Genomic DNA, 16,003 nt, shown 5'->3' with positions numbered 1-16,003 from the left:
TTTAAAAAAAAAATCCAAAAAAAAATTTTTTTACTAGTAATTAAGCAGCCACGAAGGCACAAAAACTTGTAAAACAAAAGGAAAATAGCACCCAATTTTGTATATTTAAGGAAAAAATGGTATTTCTTAATTGCTAAAAAAAAAAAAACATATATAATATGTAATAAAAATGTAAAACCTTAAATTGAATATATCAAACGTAAATATTTACAAAGAAACATTCCACATATTTTGTCATAAATTAAAATATTATTAATATTTATACCTTTTATTTAAGTTACAATGAACCATAAAAATGTAACTAAAATTTAACTATTCGATGTATAAAATCTTTTTCAATTATTAATAAAAATGGTTCCGAACCAACGAATTAAAAAGGGGAGGAATACCCTAATATAAATATATATTCGTTTGTTCGCAACAATTTTTATAAGTTTTTGGTCAAAGAAGAATGTGACAAAATTGATCACTTTGTCAATTCTTCTTTTCCCCAAAAAGGATGATGTAACAGAGCTATAATAAATAATAAAATGTTACCCTGTGTTCAAGTTGCTGCAACACCCGTTGTCTACCCACGGGTGTGGAACAACTTGAACACAGAGCAATTCGGCTCTGAATATTCATTAAAACTTTGGACGACACAAGTAAAACACGAATTAAGTGAAAAAGTTAAAATCAAACTAAATACAAACTAGAAATAAAACTAAATAAAGTGTACAATTAAATGAAGAACATTTATTATACAAAAACTTTGATAAATAAAAGAACAAGAACTTAAACAACAAATACGTGTTATGTGGAGTGCGTTGCGACGTGCAAGCGCACGTCCATTTTTCGGAGGTTCATACAATGAACCTTTATAGGTTCAAGAAATCTGTATGCGCTTCGCGCTTACTTCATTACGATTCTCTGAACCGATCCCGTCTTATGAGTCTCGTTGTCAACAATTATCCTTACTATCCCTAAACAACCGCAGAATTCTTTTGGCCTCGTTGTTTATATTCGATATTTTGACTGCGCGTTGCTTCTTGAAAGACTATGCTTAAATACTCCCTTTAGAAACTGCCGCTTTGAAATCTTTTTCATAGGGCTGAGCAGAACTGTTTATAACTCAAAAGCGCTTATTAACAGAGCCCTATCAGAAATCAATTGTTTCTCAAATTTTTTCGATATTGATTTCTCGGACTCAAAATACGCTTTTCAACTTAAAATAAAAAACTACTTAATCTGTAATAATATAATAGCTTAATTTAAGCTGGTCTCTGTAATTTAGTCACAAGTGTCTGTACTAAACATTTTGTTCCTAGACTAATAAATAAATAAATAAAAAAAACGCCACGCCCAAAATGTTGGGGTGTAAGACAGCCGGTAGCGTAGTGCCATTGACGTGGATGTTCAAAATGGTCGACATTTGGGACGTCCATGTTGTAAATAAGGTCGCCGATGATTTAGTCGGTGATAATGTCAGGTTTCGCGAGGCGAAAAAACTGGAGATCAGGGAGGTAGCCGTTTATTTTGTTGCAAAGCTGATTGCAAGCGGTGTGACACCTCCCAGTTGAGAAGGTTGGCCGCATCCCTTGATTGTGGCAATACAAGTCTGAAATTACTGAATGGTTGAAGAACCTGATTGAAGTTTGGGCTTACGGGGATATCTCCGTAGGCATTATGAGGAAATACGGCACCTGAGAACACAGCCCTATGAAGCAAAAAAGCACAGCCGTCCGAGCTCTATGTCGGGAATTGCCCGGCGAATCCAGTTCTTAAGGAAAAATACCCAGAAGTCGCAGAAGAGGAACGCACTCTCCCTAGGGAAGCGCGCGTCACCTTAGCTCAACTTCGATCTGGGTAGTGTTACCTTACCTATCCAGAATCAACCCCTGCTTGTCAAGTGTCCCCACATGACACGAGCCATCTCTTCAAAGGTAATGTGGAACCAACGCCTCTAACACCCCTCTAACTATGGTACCCCCTGTTCAAACTACAGGTTCCCTTGGATTCCCATTAGAGGATATTGATGACAATTTGTGTGGCCGAAGTACTGCTACAACAACAACAGTTGAGCCTATGCCGAGTTCTGCCCAATATAAACTGACCAACGATTCAAACTGGTCTTTTTAATATGTACATGCATTCCTTAGTAAATAAATATTTTTTTTTGTCTACAAACGTGTGTTTATGTTTTTATTCTGAAGAACCGAAAGTTAAAAAAACCGAAACCGGAACGTTATTTCAATGGGTTTCATGGAAATAGAACTCCATTGAAAACATTCCCAAAATGTATAAAATCTGTGCCAAGTAGATTAACCGAAGTAAAACAAACCATGGAAAATCTACCTCTTATTAAGATTAACCATGGAGTAAGGAATTTATAACTGAATTGTTTACACCGATTTCGAACAAACGGTCCATACACCTATTATTTTGAACAATGAAATTTTTTTTATGATACAATTTTCTTTTAAATGAATGAACTAAGATGATTAGCATATAGTTTTTCGTATTAGTAAATAAAATAATTAACATTACCACACACATTTTTTTTTTCTCATTTGCAAAATATTGTGATGCTAGAGAACAAAAGCTGTGTACACTTGTTATTCTATCTATTTTGAGCTTTAAGATGGCGGAATTATATAAAAATCACTATGACTCATAAATCGTTGTGAAAAGGGAAATAAAGTAACGAACTTGTCAGTTAGAAAATTATGTTATGTTTTATCTATATTTAATGTAAATGTATTGTATTGGAGTATTTTTTTAATACGGCCCTTAGGAGCACTGCATTGAGTTGTATGTTGTATTTAAATACATCCGTAAGAAGGCCCATCAGTAAAAAGCATGAAAAAAATCTAAATTTATGCAACCGCTTATATTTTTATTTATACCTACCATTTTTGTTGTTTTTATTTATATTTTGTATTTTATTTATGTTAAATTTTTTTTTAATTTTCAAAGATGAAAACAAAATGTGTTTGACAATAACTTAACACATTTCATATATATATAGGCGATTCACAAGTTCTCCTATCCGACGAAAGTGGTATGATATTAAACCTGTCTACTTGTTTCTTTAATAAAATGTTTGTAAAAAAATAAAATTAAACAGGTGTGCTAAATTAGTTAAACAATTATTAATAATAAAAACAAAGAAAAAATTGTAAGTAGCAATAAAAAAAAGATTAGCAGTTGCATAAATTTGGATTATTTAAATACGACATACAACTCATTGTAGTGCTCACAAGGGGAGTGTTTAAAAATATAAGACAGTAAAGGACCTTAAGGCAATTCACAAGGTCTCCTATTCGCCGAATTTGCTATGTTTTAATGAAATTTAATATTGGAAACCATGGAAGGTTGTTTCCAGTCTTAAGATTTTACATGAATACGACACTCTTGTGAATTGCCTAATAGGCTTTTGAATTGTATTTTTTTAATTATATTTTATATGAGAAACAACAAAGCTCATTTGACGGGTTTAAAATCATATGTTGAATAGACCTTGCGATGTCCTATATTTTATATCTTTATAACGCAGATTTACAAAAACCTGTCATTACATAATTTACATAGCATCAGGCTTGAATTATATTAATACTGGTAACCAACCGGAGGTGTTGGAAATCCTTGCGGTCTCCAGCTATGTTGAGGGACGCGGGGAGGAACTGGTGGTATACCATTTGGAAAGGGTGGATGTGTTGTTGCGGCGTAACTTGCCATACGAGGTGGTGGTGGGATGCCCACTGGTGGTGGTAAAGGGGGCTGACCAGTAGCAAGTGGTGGGAGGGGAGGGGGAGGAATAGCAGCAGGAAATCCAGTCACTTGCGGAGGAGGTACCGGCGGTGGTGGTGGCAACATGCTGTTTGCTGCTACTGGAGGCGGTGGAGGAGCCATAAGAGGTGGTGGTGGAATAATTTGTCCTGGCATAACTGGTACCATATTAGGAACAGGTGAATCTGCAAACAATTGATGCGGCCGATCAGCATGCGATGAAGGGTTTTGAGCAGCCAATAGACGTTCAGCTGCTGATCCATGCCTTTCTCCTTTTGAATCCTTTTTAAACGCGTACGACACCGAAATAGGTCGATTACAGAGATATTGTCCGTTCATAGCATCCATAGCAGCGTCAGAGGCTTCAAAACTAGCGAAATTTATAAAAGCGAAACCTTTAGAATTACCAGTTTCCGGATCGCGCATAATTTTTGGAGTTTGAAGAATAACACCAAAAGCCGAAAAGGTGTCGTACAGTAGTTTTTCATCTACTTCAGGGTCCAAGTTTCCAATGAAAATATTAGCACCAACATCTAAATTTTTCTGATGAGCAGAAGCTTTGTTTACACGAATAGGTTTTCCATATAGTTTTATCATATTCATAATCTTAATAGCATAATCGGCGTCATCCTCGCTGAGAAACTCTACGAAACCATAACCTTGGTGCATTTGAGTAACCCGATCTTTCGGCATATGTACATTAACTGGAAGTAAAATAATCGTTAAAACTGAATATACATGTATGTATGCACTATAATAACTTGTGCGTTAGGTTTTTCGGAAAATATATATGGCATATTCTATTCTGCACTAAATTAAAGAAAAATCAAATTAAAAGGATGATGAAAGAAACATATTCCAATAGAGGATGGGAGTATATTCCCAGTTTTTAAAAGAAAAATCTATGTAATAGAAATTTGTTCATCAAAGTTATTTTTCGGTTAAGGCTTGGTTTCCTCGAAAACGGTGCCCCTATATAGAGTATGTAGAGTATAAGGACTATAGGGTTCATTATTATGTATCTACTTTGAATTAATATACTTTAAATTTATACAATTATTTTTTCATGTACACTTTTGTTCATGAAAATTTTTGTATTTGAAATATTAAAAATCATTAAAAAATGTAATTCTTACTATAATAATAAAATAAAAAGTTGATTATTAATAATAAATATCTAACTTATACATTGGCGATCCTGCAATCGAACTTAAACCTCTCAATAAAAAAAAAATCTAGCATGTGAAAGAGTATTATTTTGTTGTCCCTTAATTGGTGAAGAAGTCTTGCCACGCTGTTGAATAGAAATACTACAAAATAAGAATGTCCAATAATATTTAGTGAAAAAGTGCGTTACATTGAAAGTGTCTTGGACTTTTTGTTAACTGCTAGTTTTCATGAAATTGATAGTGAACCATTTATGCTTTGGTCTAAAGAAAATGCTGAAAATGAACATGATTTACCAACATTGATCGATACATTTAAAAATGCTAAAATTTTCAATTAAATTTTTCGTATAATGTGTTAAGGACAATGTTGAAAACAATTGCAAAAAAAAATTTGTGCAGTGATAACTGAGTGTTTACATAAAAACTGAAATTGTGAAAAGCGCTGTTTATACGAAAATTATTGAACGAAATTTTCTCACCACATTTCTGCACCTCCAGTCTTTGTGTATACGCATGTGTTCAAAGGAACATTAATTAGCAGCAACAGCAAAAATAAAGACCGAAGAATATATATAGTTTTAACTGTAGATCAGAAACAATTCAAGTTATTAAATTTGAGAAAAGTTTAACTTAAATTGTGTTCTTTTTAAGTACCTACAATTTGGAGTTAGATGTTAGACAAAGTCCTATCACATAAAACGATTTCACACTTTTACAAGCAACGCACAAGTATAGCAGCTTTTTCCCAGTATAATAAACAAACAGAATTCGCATTCTACTAGGCATTTCTATCTACATTTTAAAAACAACAAATTAAATTTTACGAATAACGTGAACGCCATTGCAAATAATTTCAACAATCAAAATTTCAATAAATTAAATTTTACGAATAATGTGAACGCCATTGCAAATAATTTCAACAATCAAAATTTCAACAAAATAAATTTTACACATAACGTGAACGCCATTTGCAAATAATTTCAACAATAAAAATTTCAACAAATTAAATACACCTTTGCATATTTATATATATATATATAATTTATGTTTCAAATACTTAATATTTAACAAAATTAATAATTTAAATAGGTAGTATCCTATTATCTACAATCTTACTATTATCTTTTTATTAAATACCTTTCTTAAGAAATTTTTATTTTTATTTTATTAATGCTTTCTCGTTCACCCATTCATATACGTAATTTAAAAAAAATTAGAAAACCAAAACAATAATAACACAATGAATACGATAGATCAAAATATAACACAAAACTCACATCCAACAACAACAATAGAAGATAATTTAAACTCAAGACAAAATATAGTTAAATCTATTAAACGACCTTCATTTTGGCAAGAATGTTCTGATGCTTGGGTTTTACTCGTTGAAGACCAATTTGAAATTAATAACATAAACGATGATAATTTAAAATTTCAAAATAATTTAAAATTTCAAATGATGTGTTACAACAACGAGATACTATTTCAAAAATGTATGACGTAATAAATCCTACTCCTCTTTTTAACAAATATGCTACAATTAAAAAGATTTTGTGTGAAAGATTTTCTCTTAGCGAAGAGAAAAGATTAGAACAATTATTTTCAAAAACAGAACTTGGTGATCGTTCACTATCTCAATTATTTAGATTCGTGATATCTCTTATAGGTTCTGATTCCATTGTTAGTCAAGAATTAGTTTTTAAACTTTGGATTCGAAAATTGCCACAAGGAATACAAGTTCATTTAACCTCTAGAAATAATCAAAATAAAGATGAAATAATTATTTTAGCAGACAAATTATTAGATTTGATTAACACACCACAATCTTCAAAATCTTCTACAATAGCTGGCATTAACAATGATGTTTTAGAACAATGTATTAAAAATTTGACTAAATTAACCAAAGCTATATACCAAAATTTAAATAAAATTACTTCTGATATCAACGAGTTACAAATTCGATCTAGCTCTAAAGATAGAAGAAGATCTAAATCAAGAAATTTTTCTAGATCTAGAAGTTCAAACCATCAAACAATTTGTTGGTATCATCGTAAATTTAAAAATAATGCTACTAAATGTATTAAATCATGCAATTTTAATTCAAATAATAACTCAAATACAAATTCTTTAAACTAAAAGGATCCATTATGTCGGTGGCTAATAATGGATATGAAAATAAACCATTTCGCCGCCTATTTATTTATGATAAATTTAATAAATTGTGTATCGTATCTCAAAGAATATTTCATGCAGGTTTGTTTGTCAGCAATTCGGTATTTATTTGTATAATTGTATCAAAAACGGAATACGTTTACACGAATAGTTATTGTATAAAAACACATGCATACAATCACCTTCGAATTTGTTTCAATGTGAAGAACTGTCTGAAGCAATATTGGACGAGAACCTCATTTGGCGCAAGCTCGAAGCCGATTAAATTTTATGATGATCAGCAAAAATTTATCAAGTCACAATACTTAACTAACATAACAGTATTGCATTTACGTATGTACAATGGGGTTGCTAATTAACATGAATAGTACGTTTTTCAGATATGTTACAAATAGTATTGATACAAAAGTATTAACTGCAAGGTAGGGTTGTTACAGCCTCCCCCTACGATGCTGAAATCGACCCGATGAGGCATCCTACTATGTATTCTTTAGGGGCCGACCTCGATGTCTGATCATGTTGACTGGATCCTCGCATACAGAATTGGCACCTCTATAAGGAGTTAGCGATGATGCATGATAAGTGCCCAACGGTTGCTGTATATTGTCTTCATGTGGTATTACGTAAGCCGTAGCACCTTGTTTTTCGATAATGACGTACGGACCCAGGACCGTAGAGAGAAAATCAGGGCCCGGGACTAAACAATTTACGAGCCCCCTATAAAAAATGGCGTCTCATTCATGAGTTATTACTGATGGATTACATAAAAAAAAATTTTGGCACATCAACTAAATGATTTTTGGACTAAGAGCTGACAATAAAATTAACACAGAATATTTACTATTTATACTATTTTATTGTAGCTTAGAAATAAAATTCTCTTTTAACAGCCACATATTGTTTCAAATAATCATTTCTCGTTATTTTGTAACATTTTAATACAGTTATGATAAATTTAATGATGATTATAAATTTTAATTATTCAATATAGAAAGTTCGGTTATCAAAGAGTAGCTTTTCTTGCTTTTTTCGCTGCAAAATTTTTTATAATAATATCAAAATTTAACTGTCTTGCCAAAACGGATTCAACCTAAAGCGTGGCAAGTCCTGAAACTCGCTCTTGAGATGAACGCGATACATATATGAAAGTTTTTGATTCTTGCAAGGACGCTGAAAGAACGTTCTGCACTACCTACAGTAACAGGTATAGTGCAAAAGATAATTGTATACAGATTCTGAACATAGGCATTTAGCAATTCCAATAATGGTCACAGACCATTATCAAAATTTGCTTCGTAAATGTGTTTAAAGTGGATTATTTCGCATTCTAAGCTTTGAGAAACGTCCAACTTGTATTTTTCGACAAATTTTGCTGCGCTCGCCCGAACCGTAGTTTAATCCATGTCTTCAAATTGCCACAAAAAGGAAAACGTCTCGTTCAAATTTCTCATAGCTGCAAATCGTTTAGTTTTGCCAGTGATTGCCGAATCAACGATCACGAAGAATGTATTTGTTTTAAAATCAGACTCTGGATCATCCGTAATCATCTTATTTCCATTATCTTCAAAACGTCTTTTGGTTTTCTCTTTCGAATGTCCGGAAAGTTTGCTTTCGCTTAAAATTATCTCCCATTGGTTCCTGATCAACTTCAAATGAGCTTATAAGGCTAGATGTTGCGGTTCCCCCATAAAATCAGAAAACAAAAACATAAAATTTTTCTCAAAATTAAGAAACGTTTATTTATTTGGAAGGAATTATGTATAAAGTAGAAGTAGTAAAATCTAAAATTTTATATTGTGTGCAATAGCAAGCATGTAATTAATTAAATCTTTTCGCGTTTATCTTTTTCAAATGAATTTACAATGTTAAAAAAACGAAGTCTTTATATTTTATCTTGCGTTTCCGATATGGCTTGCCTACAGCTGAAAATTGCTGCAGTTTTGTTTCTGTTATTGCATGTTCGTTTTTTTAATTTTAGGGTATGTCCCAGGCGCACTTCGAATGACGCTGTGCCACCTTTCGATATAATTATTTGTACGGACTTCACCCAATTTGGTGATATTATACATATTCCATAATTCGATTGGATATGACGCCCTCTTTCGACGTTGCTGTGTTCCAGGCTGAAAAAATTTTCAGAAATCAAAATTCAGAAAGTAATCAGACATCAAAAAAATTAAATTTTGCGCAAAATTTGACTTCTTATTTTTGACTTCTGAAATTTGACTTCTGAATATTGATTTCTGAATTTTTGTTTTCGGATTTTTGACATCTGAATTTTGGCTTTATGAAAAAAGGGTTCCGACTAATGTTTTCTGAAAAAATGTGTTTCCGAATTTTTGTTTTCTGAATTTATGGGGGAACCAGATGTCGGACCTCAACATCTATGGTGGCGTCTCTAGTTTGGAGTACGATGTTTCTTTCATTAATGGTAGTCAATATTTTAAACCAAATTGAGGACAGCAAGATACATTCGAACTTGTTGATGTACTTGAGAATGCCGGTAATATCTCCGTATGCTTGTGCAGTGAAATTTAGCTTAAGTAATGCGTTTAGTGCTTAATCCTGGAGCATGGTTGGCGAATAGTCTAATTGCCTCAATTCTAGCCGACCACCTAGTGTCTGAAAGACTGGGAAGAGAGCTCGGTACATTTTTTGAGGATGTCCCATCGTTGTGGACTGCTGCTGAAAATAGTAAAACATTTTTGTACAACTCCGAAGAAAGTAATTGCTGCCGTACAACATTCAGCAGCATCAACACCACATAAATTGAGACTGTGGGTTGCACAAGGCGAGTAATCAACATTCGAGTTTTTGTCGAGAATGTGACGTTGTGCTCCGTTGTAAGCTGCTTTCATATTGGCGCCGTTATCGTACCCTTGTGCACGACAATCTTTTAATAGGATTTCATGTTTACCTAGAGTATGGCAAATTAAATCAGCGATTTCTTGACCAGTTTTTTGGGTACAATCCACGAAAGCCAAAACCCGTTCTTGAATTGTAAAATTTGTTGCTTTCGAACTGAAATGGAGGTAGCGCAAAATGAACGTAGTCTGTTCAACGTGACAGCATCAGGCGTAGCATCAACGATATTAGCAAAATTGTTACATATTACATACTGCATTTCAATACTATTTTAAGTAACCTATTTTAGTTCAATGATTTACGACTCTGTGTATATATGGATTTACATACATGAACTTGTACATACATTAACTCGTAATAAATCAGTTCAGTTTTAGCTCTTAATCGCGGCGGTCGTTTTCCGGTAATTGTATGTTAGCCTGAAGTAAGTAATCATCACCTTGCATAAACTCAACGGTTCCTAATCAACAGTGAAACCTAAATTGTTACATCTGGCGACGAGGCCAATTCGGAAAAATCGCGTTCACTCGCTATCCGTAAAATAAAATTATTGTGCGCCTGAATAGTGCAAAACTATACTAGTTTTCAAATAATTTATTATTAAATACATGCAAAATTATGCCGGAAGACAGTAGATTAGTGGAAAATTTGCTAAAAGAGCAACAAGAATTCGCTAAAAAGTTAATTCTACAACAACAAAAATGGATGCAGTCGATTCTCAGCAGCGGTTTGCCTACACAAACCGCCGATGGCAGTGTCACATAATTTCACAATTTCAATAAAGACATACAAACATGGGAATCTTACTTAGAACAGCTAAACCAACATTTTTTAGCATACAGTGTAACATCAGTGGAAAAGCAAAAATCTTTTTTGTTGTCGTGGATAGGCATAGAAAATTACGAGCTGATAAAAAATATTTTCGGTAGCCAGAAAGTTCAAGAACAATCATTTTAGTCGTTGACCACAAAGTTAACGGAACATTTCCAATCAAAAAGGCATGTATTAGCATCGCGTTACGAATTCCGCAAGGCAGAAATGAAGCCAGGCCAAACATACAGAGAGTGGATTGCTGATCTACGGGGATTAGCAAGAGAGTGTAATTTTGTTTGCTCTGCTGAGAATTGTTCTCATAGTTTTGTTGACGACATGATTCGCGACCAAGTAATTACATACACACCACACAACACAGTGCGCTCTGCTGCTCTGCTAATATTACAGCCTTCACTTCCCGACGTCTTGCTTATAGCAGAGTCTCACGAAGCTACAATTAAAACAGTAGCAACAATAAAAGAAAAAGCTCAAACGCAAAAGGCACTCAGTGATACTGCCGAAAATAATACTACACTCAATTCTGTTCGCTCCAATGGAAAATCATCACAAGGGAACAACAAAGACAATACTCAAACTTCCAAATGGAAGTCGTGCTCAGGCTGTGGAATTTCTCATCAATGTGACAAGTGCAAATTTAGAACTTATATATGCCGAAAGTGTGGCAAAAAAGGACACATAGCGCCCGTATGTATGGCAAAGCAAAACCAAAAAGAAAAAGTCTCCACTCAAAATAAAGGTACAAATAGAAATAAAGAAGTACAGAATAAAATTCAAAATATTGGCATGATTGAGTCAATATACAGTGTTACGGCTGTTGTGAAAACAAAAGATAATAAAATTTATATAGACTTACAAATTCTTGGCAAAACTATCGCTTTTCAAATGGACTCTGGTGCGTCTATTTCAATTATGAACAAAAACACTTATAAACAATTATATTCTCCAAAATTACAAAAGTGTACACGTACTTTATTCGGATTCGGTCAAAAACGAATTCCAGTGATTGGAGAATTATATGTAGACGTAAAGTGTGGCGAAAAAGAGAAAAAAGTAACAATTGTAGTTGTTGATGTCGATAATAGCAATAATTTTTTTGGTTTTGATTTGTTCAAAGAGTTTGGATATGAAATTCAACAAAGTTTAAAAATTAGTGCAGTTGAGGCTGACGAAATTAACGATTTATTAACAAAATATAGTGAAGTTTTTGAACCAGCAATCGGGACCATTAGGAATTTCAAAGCCAGTGTTTATTTAAAAGAAAGTGCACACCCAACATTTTTTAAAAGCCCCCAGATCCCCTTTTCGCAAATTCCACGTTTTAAAAAAGAGGCCGAACGACTCACAAACGCCGGTATTTGGAAGCCAGTTAAATTTTCGCAATGGGCTTCAACTATCGTTTTAGCACCGAAACCAGACGGTTCAATTAGAATTTGCGGTAATTTTAAATTAGCTATAAATTCGCAAATCGACATAGAACAATACCCATTGCCTACACGAGAAACGTTATTACAAATGATACGCTGGGGTCAACTATTTACAAAAATCGACCTTAAAGATGCTTACCTACAAATGGAACTCGATGACGACGCAAAACGATCATGGTAGTTAATACACCGCTTGGACTATTCCAGTACCAACGCCTTCCGTATGGAATAGCAAGTGCTCCAGCAATATTCCAAAAATATCTCGAACAACTTTTACAAGAGGTAGAAGGGTGTGGAAACTACCTTGATAACATTATTATCACTGCACCTACTGTTTCTCAACATTTAAAACGCCTTGAACAAGTTCTACAAATTCTACAAGCAAATAGCCTCAAATGCAAACGGCAAAACTGTTCTTTCCTCGAAGATAAAATAGAGTATCTTGGGCGTCAAATAAGCGCAGAAGGTGTTTTGCCTGATGAAGCCGGTCGGAAAGCGGTCAAAGATCTGCAACCGCCAATGAACCTGAAGCAACTTGAAGCATTTATGGGTAAGGTAAACTACTATTATAATTTTATACCTAACTATTCCCAGTTATCAGCCCCACTTAATTTATTGCGCCGTAAAAATGTTAAGTTCACTTGGGGGCCTGAAAAAAACAGATCATTTAATTTATTAAAATAGCACATTCTGAACGGTACACAGTTGGCACATTATGATGAAAAGTTGCCCTTGATTTTAGCAACTGATGCTTCATCATATGGTATTGGTGCTGTAACTTCACATACATATGCGGACGGAACTGAGCGTCCTATAGCCTTTACATCAAAAACTCATGGGGTACCAGTATGAGGTAAAATATCGTAAAACTACTGATCATAGTAATGCTGATGCTTTGTCACGGTTACCTATTGGGTCCGACAAAAAGAAGAAGCATGCTATACAATAGAAGTATTAAGCACGCCAATCTATACCACAATAATTTTATCCCACGCCAGAAAGGACACTGTTTTAAAAAGAGTTCAATATTTTGTACAAAAGGGCTGGCCAGAAAAGCTTAGTCCCCAAAATGAAGACTTGCGTTAATTTTTTAACCATCGCTACGCCTTAGTTGTTCAAAACAGCTTATTATGCCTTCAAACCGAGTATGCCCGTGTCGTCATACCGCTTTCTTTGAGAGCTAAGGTCTTAAACATTTTGCATGACGGACACTGGGGGGGTTTCTAAGATGAAGCAACTGGCTAGACTGCACGTATGGTGGGCCAACATAGACAAAGACATCGTAAAACTAACGGAGAATTGTGATGTGTGCAAACTCGCAAATCCCGCACCTGTAAGAGAGTATAACAGTTGGCCTGAGGTAAAAAATCCTTGGAACGCATCCACATTGATTTTTCTGGTCCTGTTTTTAATTCAATGTGGCTAATTTGCTTTGACGCGTACTAGCAATTTCCCTTCATCATACAATTATCATCCACTACAACAGCTGATTACAGCACCGTTTCAAAAAAGAACATCGATGACGGGTTACAAATCAAAGCAGCCGTAAGCAAATATCTTTCTACATATCGTTTTATGCCAAACACTGAAGGTAAAACGCCCGCTGAGCTACTACATGATAGACCAGTTCGTACGTTACTAACCCAACTGATAGAGCCAACCTTAAGCCACGACAAACCACGCCATAAACCAAAGTTCCAAGTAAACCAGCCGGTTTTTGCTCGAAACTACGCAAGAGGGGAAAAGTTAATCAAAGGTTCAATCATAAGACCACTTGGTAAAATGGTTTACATCGTCAAAACGTAGCGTGGCAATATCAAACGCCATGCTAACCAGCTTAAGACTAGATCCACCACCAATAACAACAAAAGAACATCGATACATATAGCACTTGAGTTCATACAAACTCAGCCAACCAACGAGATGTCTGCACAGGCACAGGAAGAACAAGCAACATTAAGAACCAAATAATATTAAGCAGCCAAATCTTACACCAACCGAAGAGGCGCAACAACGCAAAAGTTCGCGTGTGCGTCAGGAAGTTCGTCGATACAACGCTCCGGATTTTCTAAACTAATTCGTATTAAATTTAATCACGTTTTTATAATTTACGCATTTTTTAAATTTTAAAAATTTCACAATTCAAGTTCTTAAATGAAGGGTGGAGTAGTGTTATATTACATACTGCATTTCAATTAACTCTAATAAATCACTTCAGTTTTAGCTCTTCATCACGGCGGTCGTTTTCCGGTAATTGTATGTTAGCCTGAAGTAAGTAATCATCACCTTACATAAACCCAACGGTTCCTAATCAACAGTGAAACCTAAATTGTTACAAAAATTATTGGCTTTCTTGCGTTGATCTAATATAGTTTCCCTCACGTGTTTTGCACACATTTCTATAAACTCGTTCTGAATGTCTGGGGAAAGATAGTGAACTTGTAAACGTTTGTGCTGCTGTTGAAAAATCTTAACTTTATCCAAATGATCTCTAAGTATCGGATCATAATGGTTTATGAGATCTTAGATGCCCAAAAAATTTCCATTGTTTCGTTCACCAAGATATATACTTTCGCCTCTAAAAGCTAGGCCTCTTTCACCCAAAAATAAAATAGCGTCCAAAATTCTATATACAATTTCTTTCCACTTTTGAGTTTCATGATTAGCTGGTCATTGATAAGTGTATCAATTGTAGCCTCCTTTTGAATTAGATTTTGTAAAGATCGCCAATGAATATAACATTTAATGTGATCTTGAGTATTTTCGTATGCTGGCAATTTATCTTATAGCTTCTTCCACACCTGCAATTTCGAATATCCGCCAGGACAACAAATTTTAATTAATCGATTTAAAGTATTGGTGCTTAACAGACGACATGGTAGGCAATAAAAAGTATTACTACTGGTATGTTAGCCTGAAGTAAGTAGTCATCACCTTGCATAAACCCAACGGTTCCTAATCAACAGTGAAACCTAAATTGCTACAAAAATTATTGGCTTTCTTGCGTTGATCTAATATAGTTTCCCTCACGCGTTTTGCACACATTTCTATAAACTCGTTCTGAATGTCTGGGGAAAGATAGTGAACTTGTAAACGTTTGTGCTGCTGTTGAAAAATCCTAACTTTATCCAAATGATCTCTAAGTATCGGATCATAATGGTTTATGAGATCTTAGATGCCCAAAAAATTTCCATTGTTTCGTTCACCAAGATATATACTCTCGCCTCTAAAAGCTAGGCCTCTTTCACCCAAAAATAAAATAGCGTCCAAAATTCTATATACAATTTCTTTCCACTTTTGAGTTTCAGTGATTAGCTGGTCATTGATAAGTGTATCAATTGTAGCCTCCTTTTGAATTAGATTTTGTAAAGATCGCCAATGAATATAACATTTAATGTGATCTTGAGTATTTTCGTATGCTGGCAATTTATCTTATAGCTTCTTCCACACCTGCAATTTCGAATATCCGCCAGGACAACAAATTTTAATTAATCGATTTAAAGTATTGGTGCTTAACAGACGACATGGTAGGCAATAAAAAGTATTACTACTGGCACTCCACACCAACCAGTCACGCTCCACTTTCTATCCATTTGGCAAGATTCTGTTTAACAACGAGGTAGGAAATGCCTCGTCATGACAATCACGTGGAAAAATAACAGGACACTTTTGATGACCTCGACGAATTATTTCGGTGACTTCTTCAGATCGCAAAAACTCATTATTCATGGCTAGGCCATGTTATGCGAATGAAAGATGATGCTCCGGCCA

General features: G+C 34.4%; 1 protein-coding gene across 7 annotated transcripts in view; it reads right to left on the bottom strand.

The window, feature by feature from the left end:
• Positions 1–715: 715 nt before the first annotated feature.
• Positions 716–16,003, bottom strand: part of Spx (Spliceosomal protein on the X) — a 150,586-nt gene continuing 135,298 nt past the window's right edge. For 4 of the 7 annotated variants that reach the window (XM_067782239.1, XM_067782240.1, XM_067782244.1 and 1 more), the window contains 2 exons: positions 5,417–5,436; positions 716–4,472 (listed from right to left, as the gene is read on the bottom strand). In XM_067782239.1, the coding sequence (XP_067638340.1) occupies positions 3,589–4,472; positions 5,417–5,436 (904 nt within the window). In that variant the 3' untranslated portion in view covers positions 716–3,588. The remainder of the gene's footprint in view (positions 4,473–5,416; positions 5,437–16,003) is intronic. The other 3 variants (XM_067782238.1, XM_067782241.1, XM_067782242.1) reach the window with 1 other exon arrangement.

The sequence above is a fragment of the Eurosta solidaginis genome, chromosome 4, assembly GCF_040869045.1.
Source record: "Eurosta solidaginis isolate ZX-2024a chromosome 4, ASM4086904v1, whole genome shotgun sequence".
Classification (NCBI taxonomy): Eukaryota; Metazoa; Arthropoda; class Insecta; order Diptera; family Tephritidae; genus Eurosta; species Eurosta solidaginis.
This window is presented reverse-complemented; position numbering and strand designations above follow the sequence as displayed.